Raw genomic sequence first — 24535 nt, 5'->3', positions numbered from 1 at the left:
AACATTTCCCAAGGTGCTAAATTTTTTTTCTAAGGTGCTATAAAGAACCATTCAAGAAGGTTCTATATAGCACCAATATATAGCATATATAGCACCTATATAGTTCCGCTATGGTTACAACCCTTTCTGGAGCTACAGTTGAAGTCTGAAGTTTACATACACTTAGGTTGGAGTCATTAAAACTCGCCTTTCAACCTCTCCACAAAATTTCTTGTTAACAAACTATAGTTTTGGCAAGTCGGTGAGGACATTACGTTGTGCATGACTGTCACGGTTTTCTAATGGTGAAGGAGAGTCGGACCAAACTGCAGCGTGTCGATTGCGATCCATGTTTATTTAAACAAACGTAAACACGACTAAACACGAACACTACAAACCGAAAACAGCCTATACATGTGTCAACTAACATCAAACAAGGACATCAAGACACTCAGGACAATCACCCACAATACAACCAAAGAATATGGCTGCCTAAATATGGCTCCCAATCAGAGACAACGATAAACACCTGCCTCTGATTGAGAACCACTTCAGACAAGCCATAGACTCTCCTAGAACACCCCACTAAGCTACAATCCCACTAAGCTACACACCACATACAAAAACCCATGTCACACCCTGGCCTGACCAAATACATAAAGAAAACCACAAAATACTTCGACCAGGGCGTGACAATGACAAAAGTACATTTTCCAACAATTGTTTACAGACAGGTTATTTCACTTATAATTCACAATTCCAGAAGTTTATATACACTAAGTTGACTGTGTCTTTAAACAGCTTGGAAAATTCCAGAAAATGAAAACATGGCTTTAGAAGCTTCTGATACGCTAATTGACATCATTCGAGTCAATTGGAGGTGTACCAGTGGATGTATTTCAAGGCCTACCTTCAAACTCAGTGCCTCTTTGCTTGACATAATGGGAACATCAAAAGAAATCAGCCAAGTCCTCTGAAAAAAATTGTAGACCTTCACAAGTCTGGTTCATCCTTGGGAGCAATTTCCAAACGCCTGAAGGTACCACGTTCATCTGTAGAATTTAGTTTACGCAATTATAAACACCATGGGACCACGCAGCCGTCATACCGCTCAGAAAGGAGACGCGTTCTGTCTCCTAGAAATGAACGCACGTTGGTGCGAAAAGTGAAACTCAATCCCAGAACAACAGCAAAGGACCTTGTGAAGATGCTGGAGGAAACAGGTACAAAAGTTTCTATATCCACAGTAAAAATGAGTCCTATATCGACATATATCGACCGCTCAGCAAAGAAGAAGCCACTGCTACAAAACAGCCATAAAAAAAGGCAGACTATGGTTTGCAACTGCACATGGGGATAAAGATCATACTTTTTGGAGAAATGTCTTATGGTCTGATGAAACAAAAATAGAACTGTTTGGCCATAATGACCATTGTTATGTTTGGAGGAACAAGGGGAGGCTTCCAAGCCGAAGAACACCGTCCTAACCGTGAAGCACGGAGGTGGCAGCATCATGTTGTGGGGGTGAGGGACTGGTACACTTCACAAAATAGATGGCAATTTGAGGGAGGAAAATTATGGGGAAAAATTGAAGCAACATCTCAAGACATCAGTCAGAAAGTTAAAGCTTGGTCGCAAATGGATCTTCCAAATGGACAATGACCCCAAGCATACTTCCAAAGTTGTGGCAAAATAGCTTAAGGACAACAAAGTCAAAGTATTGGAGTGGCCATCATAAAGCCCTGACCTCAATCCCATAGAAAATTTGTGGACAGAACTGAAAATCCGTGTCTGAGCAAGAAGGCCTACAAACCTGACTCAGTTACACCAGCTCTGTCAGGAGGAATGGGCCAAAATTCACCCAATTTATTTTGGGAAGCTTGTGGAAGACTACCCGAAATATTTGACCCAAGTTAAACAATTTAAAGGAAATGCTACCAAATACTAATTGAGTGTATGTAAACTTCTGACCCACTAGGAATGTGATGAAAGAAATAAAAGCTGAAATAAATCATTCTCTCTACTATTATTCTGACTTTTCACATTCTTAAAGTAAAATTGTGATCCTAACTGACCTAAGACAGGGAATTGTTACTAGGATTAAATGTCAGGAATTGTGAAAACTGAGTTTAAATTTACTTGGCTAAGGTGTATGTAAACTTCTGACTTCAACTGTATATTGATCCCTTGTTCATGCTTCTTTATAGAAGCTTTATGGAGAATGGTTCTATAAAGAACGTTCCTCAATCTTAAATGTTCTTTCTTGATCCATTTCAAAAGCCATTTTTTTTGTATTCTTGTGCCTGATTTATTCAACTGTTCTCAAGGCCATACATGAATCTTTCACAAAACACCATCACTGGCCATATTCCCGGATTTCCCATACTCGGTCCTGGGGTTTTGGTTTTGGCCCTAGCACTACACAGCTGATTAAAATAATGAACTCTCATCATGCTTTGAATCAGCTGTGTAGTGCTCGGGCAAAAACCAAAATGTACATTCCTTGGGGTCCCCAGGACAGAGTTTGGGAAACTCTGCCACAGTCATATATAATCTGAAAAGGCATTCCACAACACATTAGAGCAACTGGAATGGCATTCTCACTCACAGATGCACAAAAAGAACTGTGCGCAAACCACGCCCCAAAATATTAGAATGAGCAGCTCCCCTACATTTGAATTTGCACTTAAAGTGCAAAGAACCCTTTTGTGAACTGTTAAGAACCATTGGAGAGCTCAAAGGGTTATTTGGGTCATTATGGTTCCACATAGAACCATCACTCTTCCCCCCCCCCCCAAAAAATGTGTAAATCTTCAACAAATGTCTCCCCCTCAGTGCTTCGGAGAGAGATAGAATGTCGAGCAAAAGATTTCAAGAGAATGAAAAGCAGGGCATGTTTTGGAGGGAAGGGGAGTATGAGGGATGTATTTCATTCAAGACAGTTGTTCCCTCCCTCAAGGGTTCTAGTTCACTCCCTTTCACATATCTTACATCACGGCGCAGGTGAAGGCTAAGCAATAGCATCATATTGTTTTCACTACTAATGAAAGCATCTCTGGGTCCTAGAACAGTACTATATAAATCCAATGTATTTATATAATTTGTAGTACTAATCCAGTCATGGTTAGATTTGTGAAGGAAATGTGAACAGGGTCAAAGAGGTTTCGGAAATGAAAGTTTCTGAAATGAAAAACACCCAGAGTGTTGTTTACATTGAATTATTTGTCGTTTAGCAGACACTCTTATCCAGAGCGACTTAGAGTTAGTGCGTTCATCTTAATTATTAAGATAGCTAGGTGGGACAACCACATATCTCAGTCATTGTATTGTAAGTACAGTGGTGGGGGGGAGGGGTTAGGAATGGGTGCTGTGGCATTATTTAAAATGCTCTTTGAAGAGGTAGGGTTTCAGGTGTTGCAGAAGATGGTGTTTCCCCAAGAAGGACTCAAGAAGGACTCTTGGGGAAAGCTTGTTCCACCATTGGGTGCCAGGACAGAGAAGAGCTTTGACTGGACTGAGCAGGAGCTGCCCTTCCGTAGGGGTGGGAGGGCCAAGAGACCAGAGGTGGCAGAACGGAGTACTCGGGTTAGGATGTAGGGTTTGAGCATAGCCTGAAGGTAGGGAGGGGCAGTTCCTCTTGCTGTTCCGTGGGCAAGTGCCATGATCTTGGAGTGGATGCAAGCTTCGAAAGGAAGCCAGTGGAGTGTGCGGAGGAGAAGGGGCAACATGAGAGAACTTGGGAAGGTTGAACACCTATCAGGCTGCATCATTCTGGATAAATTGCAAGGGTTTGATGGCACAAGCGAGGAGCCCAGCCAACAGCAAGTTGCAGAAGTCCAGATGGGAGATGACAAGTGCCTGGATTAGGACCTGTGCCGCTTCCTGTGTGAGGTAGGGTCGTACTCTACGGTAGTTGTAGAGCATGAACCTGCAGGACGAATCCCCGCTTTAATGTTTGCAGAGAACAACAGGGTGTTGTCCAGGGTCACGCCAAGGCTCTTTGCACTCTGGGAAGGGGGACACCTTGGAGTTGTCAACTGTGATGGGGAGGTCTTGGCCTTTTTAAGAGCAACATTCTTAGGCTGCCTTGGTGTCTGTGTCCTCCTCTCTCTCTTCTTCCTATCTCATCCTCCTCTTCCAAAGAGGTATCACGTTCTGTCTCTAGGTTTACAGCATAGGAAGCCATATTTTTCTATCAAATTCTTAGGTGCAAAGCCGCATTGAATTGGTTTTTGCTCATACCAGGATATTGACACCATGAGAATGGAACACAATACACCTCCTCCTCCCCTCACCTCCCCTTACTCTCTGGTCGGTTCTGCCTTCTCTGGTCAGGCATCAATACAGATGATCGGTACAGGACTGTAGGTGTCGGATTTCAGAGTTGGGTGGTCACATTTTTCCCACAAGAGAAATGTGAGAGTTTTTCTGTTGAAGTCTTCGGCTCCAGTTATGGGAATACGCACCAAACTCATTTCCTCCATTGAAATACCTGATATTTGCGCCTAGGAGTCATAGGTTGATTTGGTACTGTGAAATAGTTTATTTGAACTCAGTATATTGACATTTGCCCTCCTCTCTCACAGGTGGATGCTGTGGTGGCCATGTTCCTCTGAGTTTGATTGACGGGCCAAGATGGAGCTGAAGGTATGGGTGGATGGCGTGGTCAGGGTGGTGTGCGGCCTATCATTGGAGACTTCCTGTCAGGATGTGGTCATCGCCCTCGCACAGGCTATTGGTCAGTCTTTGTCTGATGTAATTGCCTTTCCTGTTCATTCGTTTCAAAGCTTTTTGAGCACAGTTTATCAGCTTATTCCCTCCAATCTCACTCCTGTCTTGTTGTGTCTTTTCCACAGGTCAGACAGGTCGCTATGTTCTCATCCAGAAGCTACGAGGCACAGAGATGCAGCTTGTGGCAGATGACTGTCCCTTAGAGTCTCTGTCTTATCTGGGTCAGCTGGCCATCGAGGTCCAGTTCATCTTGCGTCGCACAGGCCCCTCCAGCACTGACGGACCTAACAGACCCACCCTGGATAGGGTCCACCCTTTACTCAGGCATCCTTCACCCATGCCCTCCAGATGCCGAGAGCCGAAGAAGGCCCTCACTTTCAACCTTGGTCCTTCTACAATCCCCAGAAGGACTAAAGCTAACAAGGCCTGGTCACCTAGTCCAAGAGCCTCACCAGAGCCCAGGGCCTCACCTGTTCCATCCCTGGTCTCCCCCACCGCCTCCCCTCCCCCACTCTCCCCATCTGACCCATCCAAGGAGGAGGTCTTCAGGCAGGTGCTGCAGCAGCAGGAGATGCTACAGGACCTGGAGTCCCATCTGGTGGCTTTGGAAAGGGAGGCAGAGGTGTGGGAGATGGGGAGGCCTGTAACTCCTGTCCCAGGCCTGAATCCAGGCCTAGTAGAGGAGATGGATGTGCTGGAGACAAGGCTGAGACAGAACGAGGCAGAGCTGCATGGGGATTACTGGGAGAAGCAGATGCAGCGAGAGAAGGACAAGGAGCAGGGTATGTATTCCATTAAATTCCAGTCACTTCAATACACCTATCAATCCCCTCGGGGGCAATTTTGAAAACACATTTTAGGATATCAGTATATGTTACACATCTCCTACGCACACGTAATTTATGCAGCAATAATGTATGAATATTGAATAGGCCTACATAGGAATATGTAGGCCTACACTCATATACAGTAGGACCATCCAGGCACTAACACAGATTTGTATTGGCCATACAGATATCCAGGGACATCTGCACCAACTCTACACCTCTATGGATGAATACAACTTCCGGCTCAAGGACCTCCAGAGCCATTCATCCAGGCTGGGGCAGGACTTTCGTGTTGAGGCCCGCAGACGGAGCTCTCGTCCAGGCACCCCGCAACCAGAGGAGGCCCTGGGACCGCTGAGGGAGGAGCTACACAATCGGCTTCAGAAGGGGGCAGAGGTGGACATGTCATTGACAGAGACGAAAAAGGCATTGCAGACTGCAGAATTACGGTTACAGGTACAGTTTAATACATAACCACTGACTGAGTTTTTCCTGAGATCTGATGACATTATAGTTCCTATTATGGATGCCGTATATTACGGCATCCATTTTGCTTCATGAAGATCCCAATGGGAGTTGAACCATTTCCCTTGTCTCGCCAATAAATCCCTCTTATGTGGAAACTCTAACCTGTCCAATTGTCTTAGATTACTAGCCCACACTCTTAGAAAAATGGTTCCAAACCCTCTGGAGAAAGAGTTCTCTTCGGCAAGGTTTCCCCTATTGCCGAAGAACCCTTTTAGGTTCCAGATAGCACCTTTTTTTGTGTGTATGTAGTGTATGTAGCAATCAGACTATTATCCCTTCATTGTGTTCAATGACACAGAATAACTGACAAAGCCACTCAACCGCTAAACGTCTCACAAGAGCTAGACCCAGTGAAAGCAACCTAGGATATTCAGTATAAAATAGCTTTGTTCAAAGATGGTTGCGTCACATTCTATATAACTTGTTTGGGGATTATTATTTGTATCTGACACTGTAAGCCCAGAGGCAGTACATTGTGTAACTCGGCAGTCTGGGGGTTAACTGTATCCTGTAATAGCAGGAGAGCAATAAAGGGGAGTTATTGAGCTTGAGAGGACACCTGTGGAATACACCTGTGTTGTCTACCCAAAGATGGAAACTTGCCTTTGGCTTCCTGTGTTAATAATAGAACAACTGCCTTTCCCTACGCTTCCTTATGGGACGGTTTCCCTGGCGGATTAAGCCGAACCCTGGACTAAAACGTTATTTGAATGGAAATGTTCCATTGAGCATGCTTTTTAGTCCAGCCCTATGAGTTTTTTTGGATACTCATCCTCCACTGAATCATTTATTCCACCCCCATTTGGCTACAAACCTCATTACTAGAGTAGTATCAGATGAGATCCTACTACATTATCAACATTTTCAGAAGTGTTATTTTGACCTCATAGCGTGGAAATATCATAAAACCACAGGAAAATAATGTTTTTAACTGTACTGCCCCATTAATAACCTCTCTAGGGGGCAGTATTATCACGTTCGGATGAAAAGCATTCCCAAAGTAAACTGCCTGCTACTAAGGCCCAGAAGCTAGGATATGCATATTATTAGTAGATGTGGATAGAACACACCCTGAAGTTTCTAAAACTGTTTGAATACTGTCTGTGAGTATAACAGAACTGATTTGGCAGGCGAAACCCCGAGAACAATCCATCCAGGGATTTTTTTTTTAGGTCAATCTGTTTTCCATTAGATTTCTACGGCAAGCCCGTTTTAATAGTTCCTATTGCTTCCACTAGATGTCAACAGTCTTTAGAAATTGGTTGATGTTTTTCCTTTGAGTAGTGAAGAAGTAGCCCTTTCCTTTCTGGGAGTATAGCCAAGTATACTCTTTTGTTTGGGGCGCGCGACCTGGCGCTCGCTCATTGTATTCTCTATTGAACACAGTTTATCCCGTATTCAATTTTATCAATTATTTACCTTTTAAAATACCCAAAGTTGGATTAGGAAAGTTTTTTGAAATGTTTGGACCAAGATTACAGGTAATTTATTAGATCATTTGTAGTCATGTTGGGTGATTTGGAACTGGTGTTTTTCTGAATCAAACGCGCCAAATAAATTGACATTTTGGGGATGTAACGAAGGAATGAATCTAACAAAAGTACTATTTGTACATATTTGGGACATAATGGAGTGCCAACGGGATTGCGCATGAAAAAAAACTCTGTGACACGTCAGGGTCCACTCATTCAGACTGGTCCCTCATTTAATTACATGCATAGTCGAGCATCTTTTCGTGACAAAATATCTTGTTTAAAACGGGAACGTTTTTTATCCCAAAATTAAAAGAGCGCCCCCTATCTCGAAGAAGTTAAATACTTGCAATAATTTCATTTGAATTTGGCGCTCTGCCATTTCACCGGATGTTGTCAAATCGATCCCGCTAACGGGATTTGATCCATAAGAAGTTTTAACAATCAAGTTTACATGAAATTGTTTGATGCTTGACACTAAAATTACATGACATCTTGTCTCTGCCCTCCAGGAGAGGTGTGAGGCGCTGGAGGAGCTGAACAAGGAGCTGAGGCAGTGTAACCTGCAGCAATTCATCCTGCAGACGGGTGTTCCCCCTAGCCTCTCTTACTCAGACCATCCCCTCCCCGACCAGACACACGCCCACCTCCAGCCCATCGCCACGCCTTACCTCTGCATAGCAGGACTACTGGAGGATGACCAGACTGACACTCTGACTGTATGCTAGAAGGTATGCTAATATTCTAATATGTTTCATTGGTGTCATGCCAAACTGTTTGACACATTTATTCCTATCTAACCTATTCCCAAATGGCTTTAGCCAGAAGACGCCCCCTGGACTCTGAGGGAGGAGCTACACAGCTGGCTGCAGCACAAAGCGGAGCCGGACATGTCACTTGCTGACTCCACTAGATGTCAACATTCTTTAGACTGGGAGCATCTGGATGACTCTCCAATTGTACTGTGTGTGTGTGTGTGTGTGTGTGTGTGTGTGTGTGTGTGTGTGTGTGTGTGTGTGTGTGTGTGTGTGTGTGTGTGTGTGTGTGTGTGTAACTATTCTAGTAAACAAACAAGATGTTGACCAACTGGGGATATTTTGTTAGTCCCCACGAGGTCAAATGCTATTTCTAGGGGGGGTATAGGGTTAGAATTATGTTGAGGGTAAGGTTTAGATTCTAGGGTTAGCTTTAGGGTTAGGAGCTAGGGTTAGGTTTAAGGTTAGGGTTAAGGTTATGTTTTTGGGTTAAGATTGGAGTTAGGGTTAAGGCTAGGGTAAGGGTAAAAGTACGGGTTAGGTTAGTGTCAGGTTTAGGGTTAGGAGTTATGGAAAATAGGATTTTGAATGGTACTGAATTGTGTCTCCACTAGGTTATCTGTACAAGACGGCGTGTGCGTGTGCGTGCGGACATGTTTTTCTATACTTGTGAGTATCAAAGTCCTCACAACAAACAAAAATTCAGAGAAGTGAGGACATTTTGCCAAGAAGGCTATTTTAGGGTTAGTGGATAGGTTTAGGTTTATTGTTAGGGGTTCAGGTTAGGGTTAAGGTCAGTGTTAAGCTAAGGGTTAGGTTTAAGGAAAATAGGATTTTCAATGGGAAGAAAATGTTAGTTCGCAAAAAGTCCTCACAGGTATAGTATGACATAGCTCTGTGTGTGTGTGTGTGTGTGTGTGTGTGTGTGTGTGTGTGTGTGTGTGTGTGTGTGTGTGTGTGTGTGTGTGTGTGTGTGTGTGTGTGTGTGTGTGTGTGTGTGTGTGTGAGAGATCTATAGCTGGTGGATTGGTTGACTTTTAATACAGTATATGCAACATTATAGTATTAATGTATCTATTAACTTTAAAATATTTTATGAAATATTAATTTTCTAAAGATGTACTCCCTATGCAATAAAGATTACTTTAATTGATTGACAGTGCAATATTTCATGAAGGCCTAAACTCTTAGAAAACAGTGTGCTCCAATGGGGACAGCAGTAGAACCCTTTAGTAACCATTTTTCTAAGAGTGTAAAACCATCCCCAACCAGCACAGGGCATTAGGGATGTGACTATCCTAAAAGGTCCACAGCTGTTTACTGATCATATTTTACATTTATATAGTAAAGTCATGTGGGTAACTTGCCCCTTTCATCACCAAAGCGCTATGGTGAAGTTAACTTGATATTCGATATTGACTTTAGCGTATAATAATGTTCATAACTAACGGACACTCAGTGGTGAAAAAATAACAAAATTGTTTTGCTTGAGTAAAAGTAAAGATACCTTAATAGAAAAAAAAGTTAACGTCACGAAATTAGTAAAAGTAAAATGTTACTTGAGTAAAGGTCTAAATATACAGTATCTGGTTTTAAATGTACTTAAGTACTGTGGTGGAAAATGTACAACATTGTTATACTTGAGTAAAAGTTAAAAGTTAAAGTAAATGCTATACATGAAATTCCTGATATTAAACAAACCAGACGGTACAATTTTCTTGTTTTATTTTATTTACCGACAGACATTGACACACTCCAACCCTCAGAAATAATTTCCAAACGCAGTATTTGTTCATAGTGAGTCTGTGACGCACCCAAAATGTATATTTTCTCCTGTTTAACACAAACTATGATCTGTTTTACGTGGTTCTATGCCTGGGACTTGTACCAGATTTTTGGGAGCTCGTCCAGGATCGGCGCCACCTGTTGGTTGTGTCATGACTGTCCTGATCAGGTCAGGTTACAGGAGACCACAACCCTACAGATAATCTCTCAAAATGATCTCTACACTACAGCCTGTTGAGACTCAGCACACAGCACCACATAGTTATCCACCACACAGTAGCAGTCATTCTGAATCTGTACCACACCAGACACATGAGAAAGTGGTCTCCCGAAGAGATCTCTTCCTAACACTGCAGAGAATAAATAATAAAGGGGGGTCAAATAAGCGACCATGTGTCAGACATAAGCTACAACAATGTTTGCAGATGGAAGAAGGTACCAAAGATAACTTCAGTGATCCAGAGATAGTCAGAAGTCTACTGAGGATAATAAAGCCAGCAAACTTAAAGGACATGCTCATAAATAAGGATGACATCACAGTAGCTGACCTCAAGGGGTTTCTCAAAGTTAAAGGGCTAAAACTGAGAATTCATTCATGTCTAAACAAGCCAATGCTGACAAAGTACAGCTCAGAGACAGTCCATGTAAAGCCCGGGGTGTAGTGGAGGAAGAAGTCAGGCGCAGGAAACAGAGAGTTCAAGGTAGCGATACTTTTAATTCACCACACTGGTGGAAACGACGCCACCCAAACAAATGCCCCAAAACACGGGGAACTAAACAGTCCAGAAAAACACACATAGACTGAACACCGTGACTTAAAGGCACAATAGTACACAGAAAATAATCAAGCACACCCAGCAGTCAGGCCGGCTGGATAATAAAGCCCAACCAATTCACCTAACTAAACACAGGTGCAACTAATAAACAGACAAGGGGGAAAAAAGGATCAGTGGCAGCTAGTAGGCCGGTGACGACGACCGCCGAGCGCCACCCAAACAGGAAGGGGAGCCACCTTCGGTAGGAGTCGTGACAGTCCAAGGTGTATTCCAACACACATTGTAGCAAGGACTAGGGCATAGGCATGGTGATGTCCACAGGGAGCTGAAACCTCTCCTTTCAGACAACCAAGTAAGTGATGAAGAAATACTGAGGCATGTAATGAAAATGACTAATGATGAAAGCGAGAGAAAACGTGGGCTAGGATCAACACCCGGCCATAAACCTACAAATGTATTCAGTATGCAGCTTGAGGAAGAGCCTGGTAAAGATCCTAATGCTAAGGAAAAGGTCCCATAAAAGCAAAAATACCACCACACAACATGTGCACAGGTTGAAGCACTTACACGCATAATAGATTCCTTGAAACAGCCAGTACAGCCAGAGCACCAAGGCCAGTGTTCCGCAAATATGCCTCCTAGGCCTACAGTGGAATGCGAAAGTATTCACCCCTTTGGCATTTTCCCTATTTTGTTGCCTTACAACCTGGAATTAAAATGGATTTTTGGGTGGTCTGTATCATTTGATTTACACAACATGCCTACCACTTTGAAGATGCAAAATATTTTTTTCTTGTGAAAAAAACATAAGACAAAAAAACAGAAACTTGAGCGTGAAAAACGATTCACCCCCCCCCCAAATTAATACTTTGTAGAGCCCACTTTTCTCAGCAGTTACAGCTGCAAGTCTCTTGGGGTATGTCTCTATAAGCTTGGCACATCTAGCCACTGGGATTTTTGCCCATTCTTCAAGGCAAAACTGCTCTAGCACCGTCAAGTTGGATGGGTTCCGCTGGTGTACAGCAATCTTCAAGTCATACCACAGATTCTCAGTTGGATTGAGGTCTGGGCTTTGACTAGGCCATTCCAAGACATTTAAATGTTTCCCCGTAAACCACTCCAGTGTTGCTTTAGCAGCATGCTGAGGGTCATTGTCCTTCTGTAAGGTGAACCTCTGTCCCAGTCTCAAATCTCTGGAAGACTGAAACAGGTGTCCCTCAAGGATATCCCTGTATTTAGCGGGCGTCCGTCATTTCTTCAATTCTGACCAGTTTCCCAGACCCTGCCAATGAAAAACATCCCCACAGCTTGATGCTGCCGCCACAGTGCTTCACTGTGGGGATGGTATTCTCGGGGTGATGTGAGGTGTTTTCCTTGATGGCCAAAAAGCTAAATTTTAGTCTCACTTTAAAAGTACCTTCTTCCATATGTTTTGGGAGTCTCCCACATGCCTTTTTCTTTAAGCAATGGCTTTTTTTCTGGCCACTCTAATGTAAATCCCAGCTCTGTGGAGTGTACAGCTTATAGTGGTCCTATGGACAGATACGCCAATCTCCGCTGTGGAGCTTCACAGCTCCTTCAGGGTTATTTTTGGTCTCTTTGTTGCCTCTCTGATCAAATGCTCTCCTTGCCAGGTCTGTGAGTTTTGGTGGGCGGCCCTCTATTGGCAGGTTTGTTGTGGTGCCATATTCTTTCCATTTTGTAATAATGGATTTAATGGTGCTCCGTGGGATGTCCAAAGTTTCAGATGTTTTTTTACAACCCAACCCTGATTTGTACTTCTCCACAACTTTGACCCTGACCTGTTTGGAGAGCTCCTTGGTCTTCTTGGTGCCACTTGCTTGGTGGTGCCCCTTGCTCAATGGTGTTGCGGACTCTGGGGCCTTTCAGAACAGGCATACATATATACTGAGATCATGTGACACTTAGATTGCATGTGGACTTTATTTAATAACTAATTATGTGACTTCTGAAGGTAATTGGTTGCACCAGGTCCTATTTAGGGGCTTCATATCAAAAGGATGAATACATATGCACGCACCACTAGAATTTTTTGAAACAAGTATATTTTTTCATTTCACTTCACCAATTTGGACTATTTCGTGTATTTCCATTACATGAAATCCAAATAAAAATCTATTTAAATGACAGGTTGTATTGCAACAAAATAGGAAAAACGCCAAGAGGGATGAATAATTTTGCAAAGCACTGTAACAAGTCCGCCAGATTAGATGTAGTAGGGATGACAACACATTATATTGATATCAGTGATGGTCATTGTCGTTTTAGATGAGGGAGGACAATTATTTTTTTATGAGCATGGCCTTATTTCTATTGCAGTATATTGGATGACTGTCATTCATTTTCCATTCACCTAACTCAATGTAACATTGATAGGTTTAGGCTACTACATGATAGTTTAATTTTCCTTGTGACCATCATGAGGTTGCTATAATCTAGCCTATGAATGAAAGTTTACAAAGTAGGTGCACAGGTCGAGAGACAATTTTGTAATCAAGGTGACACATGTAATACCGCCTTGCACACTCTTGTCTTGCATCTACCTAGGGTATAAAATCCTTAGTCCAACAGTGACAGAGTTTCTATAATTCAGGTATGTTCATCCCCATTTTGTTCTGTTTGCTTCCGTTCTTTCAAAAAACATTTTTTTACCCCTTTTTCTCCCCAATTCCGTGGTATCCAATTGTTGTAGTAGCTACTATCTTGTCTCATCGCTACAACTCCCGTACGGGCTCGGGAGAGACGAAGGTTGAAACGGGCTCGGGAGAGACGAAGGTTGAAAGTCATGCGTCCTCCGATACACAACCCAACCCAAGCCACACTGCTTCTTGACACAGCGTGCATCCAACCCGGAAGCCAGCTGCACCAATGCGCCGGAGGAAACACTGTGCACCTGGCCACCTTGGCTAGCGCACACTGCGCCCAGCCCGCCACAGGAGTCGCTGGTGCGCGATGAGACAAGGACACCCCTACCGACCAAGCCCTCCCTAACCCGGGCGACGCTAGGCCAATTGTGCGTCGCCCCACGGACCTCCCGGTCGCGGCCGGTTACGACAGAGCCTGGGCGCGAACCCAGGGACTCTGATGGCACAGCTGGCGCTGCAGTACAGCGCCCTTAACCACTGCGCCACCCGGGAGGCTTGCTCCCGTTTTTAACAGAATCGTCAGAACGAATACACCCCTGATTACACGCAACATAGTTCACTTTCATAGCAGCCACATACAAACAGCATGATCCCTTTGATTGTTGTATAATTCCTTCTCGCTTTGCACACCTCCTCTCACCTTCTCTCTTTGCTTGTGGACTTCAGTGCACAAGACGTAAGCTGTATTTGACCAGGCGAAAAAACATTTCCAAGCCAAACCTTCATAGCATAACCACTACACACAGCCTACTTCATTGTCACCATATTAACGTTACAGTCAACATAGTGAATAGAACTAACGCGTTAATAAACCCTCTACAATCAAATAAAATTGGATTTGTCACATGCGCCGAATACAACAGACCTTACCGTGAAATGCCTACTGACAAGCCCTTAACAGTTTTAAGAAAATATTTACTAAATAAAGTAAGGTAAAAAAATAAAACAATAACACAATGAAATAACAATAACAAGAATATAAAAGGGGTACAGAGTCTAAATGTGGTGGAGCAGGTTGGTAGAGGTAATTCGTACATGTAGGTAGGGGTAAAGTGACTAAAACAGTGACTAGCAGCAGTGCAAAAACAAAGGTTGCCATACCAGGCGGTGATGCAACCGGTCAAGATGCTCTCAATGGTGCAGCTGTAGAACATTCTGAGGATCTGGGGACCCATGCCAAATCTTTTCAGTCTCCTGAGAGGGAAAGGCATTGTCGTGCCCCCTTCATGACTGTCTTAGTGTGTTTGGACCATGGCAGTTTGTTGGTGATGTGGACACCAGGGAACTTGAAACTCTCGACCTGCTCCACTACAGCCCCATCGAAGTAAATGGCGGCCAGTTCAGCCCTCACTTTTCCTGTAGTCCACGATCAGCTCCTTTGTCTTGCTCATGTCCAGGGACAAGTTGTTGTCCTGGCATCACACTGCCAGGTCTCTGACTTCTTCTTTATAGGCTGTCTTATCATTGTCGGTGATCAGACCTACCATCGTTGTGTCATCAGAAATCTTAATGATGGTGTGGGAGTCGTGCTTGGCCATGCAGTCATGGGTGAACTAAGCATAGACCGCTGACAGGCAGCCTGTCAGGAAGTCCAGGATCCAGTTGCAGAGGGAGATGTCTACTCCCAGGGTCCTTAGCTTAGTGTTGAGCTTTGTAGGCACTATGGTGTTGAACGCTGAACTGTTGTTAATGAACAGCATTCCCACATATGTGTTCCTTTTGTCCAGGTCGGAAAGGGCCGTGTGGAGTGCGATGGAGATTGCGTCATCTGTGGATCTGTTGGGGCGGTATGCGGGTGGAGTGGGTCTAGGGTTTCTGGGATGATGGTGTTGATAAGAGCCATGACCAGCATTTCAAAGCACTTCATGGCTACGATGTGAGTACTACAGGACGGTAGTCATTTAGGCAGGTTACCTTCACTTCTTGGGCACAGGGACTATGCTGGTCTGCTTGAAACATGTAGGTATAACAGACTCAGTCAGAGAGAGGTTGAAAATGTCAGTGAAGACACATGCCAGTTGGGCTGCGCATGCTCTGAGTACACGTCCCGATAATCGATCTGGCCCTACGGCCATACAAATGTTGACCTTTTTAAAGGTCTTGCTCATGTCGGGTATGGAGAGCATGATCACACAGTCGTCCGGGAATAGCTAATGCTCTCATGCATGCTTCTGTGTTGCTTGCCTCAAGCGAGAATAAAAGGTATTTAGCCTGTCTGGTAGGATCGTGTCACTGGGCAGCTCTCCGGCTGGGTTTCCCTTTCTAGTTCGTAATAGTTTGCAAGCCCTGCCACATTCGACGAGTGTTAGAGCTGGTGTAGTAGGATTCAATCTTAGTCCTGTATTGACACTTTGCCAGTTTGATTGATTAGTCTGAGGGCATAGCAGGATTTTTTTATAAGCGTCCGGATTAGTGTCCCGCTCCTTGAAAGCGGTAGCGCTGGCCTTTAGCTCTGTGTGGATGTTGCCTGTAATCTATGCCTTCTGGTTGGGATATGTACATACAGTCATGGGCCAAAAGTTTTGAGAATGGCCTCCCAGCCAAACTGAGTAATCGGGGGAGAAATAGCTCTAGAGTTCCTCTGTGGAGATGGGAGAACCTTCCAGAAGAACAACCATCTCTGGTAGAGTGGCCAGATGGAAGCCACTCCTCAGTAAAAAGGCACATGACAGCCCGCTTTGAGTTTGCCAAAAGGCACCTAAAGACTCTCAGATCATGAGAAACAAGATTCTCTGGTCTGATGAAACCAAGATTGAACTCTTTGGCCTGAATGTCAAGCATCACATCTGGCGGAAACCTGGCACCATCCCTACAGTGAAGCATGGTGGTGGCAGCATCATCCTGTGGGGATGTTTTTCAGCGGCAGGGACTGGGAAACTAGTCAGGGGTGTGACTAGGGTCATACCCAAGAAGATTTGAGACTGTAATCGCTGCCAAAGGTGCTTCAACATAGTACTGAGTGAAGGGTCTAAATACTTATGTTAAATGTGATATTTAGTTTTCTAAAAACAGATTTTGCTGTGTCATTATGCAGTATTAAACTATTTAATACATTTTAGAATTAGGTTGTACCCTAACAAAATGTGGAAGAAGTCAAGTGGCTTGAATACTTTCCGAAGGCACAGTAGATTCTGCCCGGAAGCAATGCACCCACAAAGCTTGGTCTTAACGTCGACACACCTCGCTTGCAATACGGTTTTAGAAACATTTTGAATTGAACTTCCACATTGGCAAGAAAAATAAATAAATTGTACTACGACCATATTTTCATGTTACAGCCCTTGTTTACGGAAGACCGAGGCCACCACCTGTTCTAGCTATCGAAGCGTTTCCGAACACCTGTGTGTAACCCAAGAAACACGCCAGAAAAATGTTCTATTGTAACTGAAAAATACTACCGGGTGCAGGTGTGTTAAACCCGATTAAAGTAGTGTACAGTAAGTGTATATTTTGCATTTGTGAATTTATTTTGATGTAATGTAAAAAATAAAGTGCTGTATGTTTCTAGATCCGTCGGCAATTGAGACAAATCACGTTTAGATAGAGTATTTGGTTGTTTTGGCTGACTGAGCCAGTTCACCTCTGCACATAACATACTGTATAAGGTCGCCTACACTCCTTAATAAAAGTCCAATCTTGGGCTAACGTTGTATAAGATAACTTCCAAATTCAAAGCAAGTCCGATTGTATTTTTTACTCCTTGGCTTTAGCTGGTCATATCTCAGCTTCTGAATGTCGTAGAGACAAACCAAAGATATCTGCATGTGCATAAAACATGTTTTACCCACCAAATCAAGCAAGGCAGTGATGGAAGAGGAAGTGAGACATCCCACTTGCAATTTTTGTCTGGTTTATATACAGTCAATGAAGTAAGCAGGCCAGACCCAGCTGCTAATGCATTGGTGCCTATGGGAGAGCCAACCCCTTAAGCTGATCGGAACGGATCATTTATTTAAATGGTAAATTGCCTGAGTGGGACTAAATATATATTTATTTACTTTTACCCCTTTTTCTCCCCAATTTTGTGATATCCAATTGGTAGTTACAGTCTTGTCCCATCGCAGCAATTCCCTTACAGACTCGGGAGAGGCGACGGTCGAGAGCCGTGCATCCTCCGAGACACGACCCTGCCAAGCCGTAATGCTTCTTGACACACTGTTTGCTTAACCTGAAGCCAGCCACACCAATGTGTCAGAGGAAACAGCGTAGAACTGGCGACCGAAGTCAGCATGCAAGCACCCGGCCCAGCACAAGGAGTCACTAGAGCGTGATAGAACAAGGACATTCAGGCCTGCCAAACCCACCCCTAACCCAGACGATGCTGGGACAATTGTGCGCTGCCTCATAGGTCTTCCGCTCATGGCCAGCTGCGACACAGCCTGGGATCAAACACGGGTCTGTAGTGACGCCTCAAGCACTGCGATGCAGTGCCTAAGACCACTGCACCACCCGGGAGCAGGGACATCTTCATTTATCCACCATATTTGGTCGTGCGACTGGACTTTATGCAAACTGGAATCCATATATCCTGAGGCCGCATTTATTGTAGCTGGGGGTTTTAACAAAGCAAAATTGAGGAAAATGCTACAGAAGTTCTATCAACACATTGACTGTAGTACTCGCGTTGCTAAAACACTCACTGCTAGTCAAGTTCCGGTATCCCTACAAGGCCCTCCTTTGCACTCCTTCGGCAAATCTGATCACGACTCCAAATTTGCTCTTCCCTTCCTCTAGGCAGGACATGCTAAGGCCTATTTAACTGACCAATCGGAATCCACGCTTGTTTTGATGGACTGGGAAATGTTCCAGGTAGCCTCTAAGAATAACATAGACGAATACACAGATATGTTGACTGATTTTATCAGAAAGTGTATAGGAGATGTTGTACACACTGTACCCAAATTGAAAGCGCAAACCATTGCATTTAACCATGGCAAGGTGACTGGGATGGCCGAATACGAAAGGTGTAGTTATTCCCTCCTTAAGGCAATCAAACAGGCAAACCTCAGTATAGAGACAAAGTGGAGTCGTAATTCAATGGCACAGACAAGAGGTGTAAGTGGCAGTTTCAACAGACAATCACGGACTAGGAAAACTAGCCACAACGTCTTGCTTCCGGACAAGCTAAACACATTCTTCGCCCCACTTTGAGGATAACACAGTGCCACTTTTATTTACATTTATTTGTCATATACAATGGCTATAGAAAGTCTACACCCCTTGGACGTTTTACACATTTTGCTGCCTTAAAATGACATCTAAAAGGGATTGAACTTTTTCCTAAGATACTAAGATACTATCAACTTTGCACAACTCTTATCCTGCCTGTTTGGCCCTGTCTGGGGGTATCGTCGGATCGGGCCACAGTGTCTCCCCACCCTTCCTATCTCAGCCTCCAGTATTTATGCTGCAGTAGTTTATGTGTCGGGGGGCTAGGGTAAGTCTGTTATATCCAGAGTATTTCTTCTGTCTTTTCCGGTGTCCAGTGTGAATTTAAGTATGCTCTCTCTTTCTCTCTATCTCTCGCTCTTTCTCTCGGAGGACCTAAGCCCCAGGACCAGGCCTCAGGACTACCTGGCCTAATGAATCCTTGCTGTCCCCAGTCCACCTGGTTGTGCTGCTGCTCCAATTTCAACTGTTCTGCCTGAAGCTATGGAACCCTGACCTGTTCACCGGACGTGCTACCCTGTCCCAAACCTGCTGTTTTCAACTCTATAGACAGCAGGTACGGTAGAGATACTCTGAATGATCAGCTATGAAAAGCCAACTGACATTTACTCCTGAGGTGCTGACCTGTGGCACCCTATACAACCACTGTAATCATTATTATCTGACCCTGCTGGTCATTTACAGTATGAACATTTGAACATCTTGGACATGTTCTGTTATAATCTCCACCCGGCACAGCCAGAAGAGGACTGGTCACCACTCAGAGCCTGGATCCTATCTAGGTTTATTCCTAGGTTTCAGCCTTTCTAGGGAGTTTTTCCTAGTCACCGTGCTTCTACACCTGCATTGCTTGCTGTTTGGGGTTTTAGGCTGGTTTTCTGTACAGCACTTTGTGACATCAGCTGATGTAAGAAGGGCTTTATAAATCAATTTGATTGAATTTGATTGCTCAGGTTCTGTAAATTTGGTTGGGGATTATTGATGGACAGTGATATTTAACCTTGTCACGACTTCCGCCGAAGTTGGCTCCCCTGCCTGTTCGGGTGGTGCTCGGCGGTCGTCGTCACCGTCCTACTAGCCGCTACCGATCCCTTTTTTCGTTTGTCTGTTGGTTTTGTCTTATTAGTTCACCTGTGTGTATTTTGGTTTAATTAGCTTCCCTATATGTAGTAGTTTGACCCACCCTTGTTTTGTGTGGGATTGTCTTTTGTTACGTGTGTACATATTAGGTTGTGGTGTATTTTGTTTTCTATACTGGACACCCTGTGGTTTTGGGTTGTCTGGTATAGCGTCCTGCGCCCTGTATTTTATTGGGCTTATCAGTTTGGTGTGCAATAGTAAAGCACTTTACTCCGTTACTCTCTCTCTGCGTCTGATTCCTGCACACACACCTATTCCCGCGTGACACTTATTTTTTAAGCAGATTTAAGACAGCACCAAGACTAGATCATGTAGGAACATTTAACACTTCTTAGAAAGCCATTCTGTCTTTTGCATAAAAGGTTGTGTAATTGTCCCACAGAAAAATTTACATTTACATTTACATTTAAGTCATTTAGCAGACGCTCTTATCCAGAGCGACTTACAAATTGGTGCATACACCTTATGACAACCAGTGGAACAGCCACTTGCATCTAAATCTTGTTGGGGGAGAAGGGGGGGGGGTGAGAAGGATTACTTACCCTTACTTACCCTATCCTAGGTATTCCTTGAAGAGGTGGGGTTTCAGGTGTCTCCGGAAGGTGGTGATTGACTCCGCTGTCCTGGCGTCGTGAGGGAGTTTGTTCCACCATTGGGGGGCCAGAGCAGCGAACAGTTTTGACTGGGCTGAGCGGGAACTGTACTTCCTCAGTGGTAGGGAGGCGAGCAGGCCAGAGGTGGATGAACGCAGTGCCCTTGTTTGGGTGTAGGGCCTGATCAGAGCCTGGAGGTACTGAGGTGCCGTTCCCCTCACAGCTCCGTAGGCGAGCACCATGGTCTTGTAGCGGATGCGAGCTTCAACTGGAAGCCAGTGGAGAGAGCGGAGGAGCGGGGTGACGTGAGAGAACTTGGGAAGGTTGAACACCAGACGGGCTGCGGCGTTCTGGATGAGTTGTAGGGGTTTAATGGCACAGGCAGGGAGCCCAGCCAACAGCGAGTTGCAGTAATCAAGACGGGAGATGACAAGTGCCTGGATTAGGACCTGCGCCGCTTCCTGTGTGAGGCAGGGTCGTACTCTGCGGATGTTGTAGAGCATGAACCTACAGGAACGGGACACCGCCTTGATGTTAGTTGAGAACGTCAGGGTGTTGTCCAGGATCACGCCAAGGTTCTTAGCGCTCTGGGAGGAGGACACAATGGAGTTGTCAACCGTGATGGCGAGATCATGGAACGGGCAGTCCTTCCCGGGAGGAAGAGGAGCTCCGTCTTGCTGAGGTTCAGCTTGAGGTGGTGATCCGTCATCCACACTGATATGTCTGCCAGACATGCAGAGATGCGATTCGCCACCTGCAGAGCGAAAAAATAAAACCAGGGTTAGGTTTTCAGAAGACTGATTCCAATGAGGTTTGCATGTAGCTTTGAACTGTTTGCTCAACCCACAATTCAGCACTTGAAATGATCTGGATGTGCATTTAATGTACTTGAAGCAGAGGAAGAGAATTGCCATTAAAATGAGCTGTACTTTATTCTCCTGACAAAGGAACTAACAATCATGTGACCAAAACTGAAACGATCATCAAAATTGTTAAAAGGTTTAAAAAACAATTGTAATAAATGCAACAGTTTGACAATGGATGAAGATACAATGTTTTGATCCATCAGGTGTTGACTGAATAGCACATAAAACATTTTACTGGAACGAACAATTAATGAATGGAGTTTAGGTATTTTGGTAGGAATTCAGGTAGTCAATTTATTGTAAAATGTCACCGTTTTTTCTTAGAATGCACTCATATAAACGTTCTAATGGTACTAAAATAAAGAAAATGATATACCTCATTTCCATAAATACACTGGGTGTATATGTATATATGAAGACATTAACATAAAGGGCTGGAACAGGGCTGAAACCACAAATACTTCCTCTGTCTAGACAAGGGATGGGCAACTGTCAGTCTGCGGATCAATATCCCCCAAAAATATCATATTCTTATAGATGCAACAAAAGACAACGGGCTCGTGTGAGTGATAAGCAGAAAGTAGTTGACTGTAGACTGAAGTCAACAAGTAAATTATGCACACAACTGTTGCTGTTTCTAGAAAACGCGACGATAGACATGGCATTTTGCTTTGTTATTGCCAATGAAGTGGATGCTATCGAAGTTCCACTTCTCCTACACGAATCTGCACATGATCAACATGGTCCAAGGAATGAAAAGACTTAACATTCACAAGACTTGTTTTGTATTATTGTGATGTTTTTTTTTCAAAATTATAACCAGGCAGTGAGTGCATAGGCTACTAAAATGAGAATATAAGCATTTTTGCAGCATTTGGGCAATGCCCTGCTGTTTGCCATTAATACATGCCCTTGTACCTTCCTCATTATTATTTGCGTTTATGCAACATGGAATTGTAACAGATGTGATTAAAAGTCCACAAAGATTCTTACTGTATGGTAATGGTTTGCATGTCAGCATCACTACAGCCTGCAGTGTATGGACTTGTCTTAATAAGGTCATACCTTGAATCATTTAGCTATGTGAGTCTGAATTTTAGGACCCCTTGAGGTGTCTAAAAAAATATATAATTTTATTTGTTGATAAAATATTGAATTTGACCTTTACTACTAAAGCCCATAGAAAAGCATTGAAATAACACATTCATAAATGGCAAAAAAGACAGTCTAAGAACAAATCATAAGGAATAAGGTTTTTAAATGTCTGTCCTATATCTAGGAGTGTCATGTTGTCTAATGATTGGAGACAGGTTGGAATACGTAATAGAGGTTTTTATTTTCTCCGCCCAAAGAAAAGAGCGAGGTGTAAACCTCAAAATAATACACGGGACGAGACAATAAAACAATTGCACAAATACACATAGCATGGAAGGCGATACAACAGCACAGGTACTCACAGGACCAACGGACACGGTAACAAAAACCAACAAGGGCCGTGGGGAAGAGAAGGCACATACAGTTGAAGTCGGAAGTTTACATACACTGATGTTGGAGTCAATCAAACTTGTTTTTCAACCACTCCACAAAGTTCTTGTTAATGAACTATAGTATTGGCAAGTCGGTTGGGACATCTACTTTGTGCATGACACAAGTAATTTCTCCAACAATTGTTTACATACAGATTATAATTCACTGTATCACAATTCCAGTGGGTCAGAAGTTTACATACACTAAGTTGACTGTGCCATGAAATAGCTTGGAAAATTCCAGAAAATTATGTTATGGCTCTAGAAGCTTCTGATAGGCTAATTGACATCATTTTAGTCAATTGGAGGTGTACCTGTGGATGTATTTCAAGGCCTGCCTTCAAACTCATTGCCTCTTTGCTTGACATCATGGGGAAATCAAAAGAAATCAGCCAAGACCTCAGAATAAAAATTGTAGACATCCACAAGTCTGGTTCATCCTTGGGTGCAATTTCCAAACGCCTGAAGGTACCACGTTCATCTGTACAAACAATAGTAAGCAAGTATAAACACTATGGGACCACACAGCCGTCATAGCGCTCAGGAAGGAGACAATCCTATATCAAATTTGTGGGGAGAACTGAAAAAGCATGTGCGAGCAAGGAGGCCTACAAACCTGACTCAGTTACACCAGCTCTGTCAAGAGGAATGGGACAAAATTCATCCAACTTATTGTGGAAAGCTTGTGGAATGCTACCCAAAATGTTTGACCCAAGTAAAACAATTTAAAGGCAATTCTACCAAATACTATTTGTGTCACGAATCCCGCTTCCTGAGTCTGTGTTTGCCTGTGTTTCTGTCCTGGAGTGTGTTTCCGGTGTCCTGGAACGCACCCTGTCTGGTTGCCGGGCGAATTAGCTTGTTGGGAGATCGATGTTCACCTGCACCTGTATCCCATCAGTAATCTGCACACCTGTCCTGATCATCACCTCTCCCCTTCAAAAGCTCTGACCTGACATCCATTCCCTGCCGGATCGTTAGCCATGAACAGTATGTTGTGCCCACGAACCAGCCTCCAGTTTATAGAGTTTGTTTTGTTTTATTGTTTTGTATGTCTTGCTTGCCTTTAACTTACCACCATACAGCCATTCACCCGGAACCCATACCCCATTCCTGTCTGCTCGTCGCCAGTGTGTTGTTATCCATTGGATCTGCCTATCAACTCCCATCAACCCACCTCCGCTGCCTGCTCCTCCACCCGGAACTATCTGCCTCCACGTTCTCATTGATTAATAAATACTCACCATCTTTATACTCACCTTGTCCTGGTCTGCTTCTGGGTCCAATTCTGGTAAACCCTGACAATTTGAGTGTATGTAAACGTCTGACCCACTGGGAATGTGATGAAAGAAATAAAAGGTGAAATAAATAATTATCTCGACTATTATTCTGACATTTCCGATTCCTAAAATGAAGTGGTGATCCTAACTGACCTAAGACAGGCAATTTTTACTAGGATTGAATGTCAGGAATTGTGAAAAACTGAGTTTAAATTTATTTGGCTAAGGTGTATGTAAACTTCCAACTTTGACTGTATATAACATACTAATCAGGGGGAATGGGAACCAGGTGTGCATAATGAGACAAGACAGTCTGGGGTTGGTGGTAACGAATCCAGTTCAGTGATGCCTGGAAGCCCAGTGACGTAGACATCCAGAGCTGTTGAGTGGAATGAGCAGCAGTACCGGGGGATCCGTGACAAGGAGATATAAGAAAGCTTAA

General features: G+C 43.8%; 2 protein-coding genes across 5 annotated transcripts in view; one reads left to right on the top strand and one right to left on the bottom strand.

Annotated features, from left to right (window-relative positions):
* LOC118393635 (ras association domain-containing protein 7-like) overlaps positions 1 to 9445 on the top strand; it is a 131217-nt gene extending 121772 nt beyond the window's left edge. For all 4 annotated transcript variants that reach the window (XM_035786495.2, XM_035786494.2, XM_035786493.2 and 1 more), the window contains exons 2-6: positions 4566 to 4717; positions 4836 to 5492; positions 5725 to 5993; positions 8050 to 8268; positions 8359 to 9445. In XM_035786495.2, the coding sequence (XP_035642388.1) occupies positions 4615 to 4717; positions 4836 to 5492; positions 5725 to 5993; positions 8050 to 8265 (1245 nt within the window). In that variant the 5' untranslated portion in view covers positions 4566 to 4614 and the 3' untranslated portion in view covers positions 8266 to 8268; positions 8359 to 9445. The remainder of the gene's footprint in view (positions 1 to 4565; positions 4718 to 4835; positions 5493 to 5724; positions 5994 to 8049; positions 8269 to 8358) is intronic.
* The window catches only part of LOC127907315 (uncharacterized), a 340804-nt gene extending 319623 nt beyond the window's left edge, over positions 1 to 21181 (bottom strand). Inside the window, exon 1 of the mRNA XM_052461940.1 lies at positions 21176 to 21181. The gene's annotated coding sequence lies outside the window, so the exon portion shown is untranslated. The remainder of the gene's footprint in view (positions 1 to 21175) is intronic.
* Positions 21182 to 24535: the final 3354 nt, after the last annotated feature.

Source organism: Oncorhynchus keta, chromosome 14 (genome assembly GCF_023373465.1).
Source record: "Oncorhynchus keta strain PuntledgeMale-10-30-2019 chromosome 14, Oket_V2, whole genome shotgun sequence".
Classification (NCBI taxonomy): domain Eukaryota; kingdom Metazoa; phylum Chordata; class Actinopteri; order Salmoniformes; family Salmonidae; genus Oncorhynchus; species Oncorhynchus keta.
Note: the sequence above shows the minus strand (reverse complement) of the source record. Positions and strands in the feature narration are given on the sequence as shown.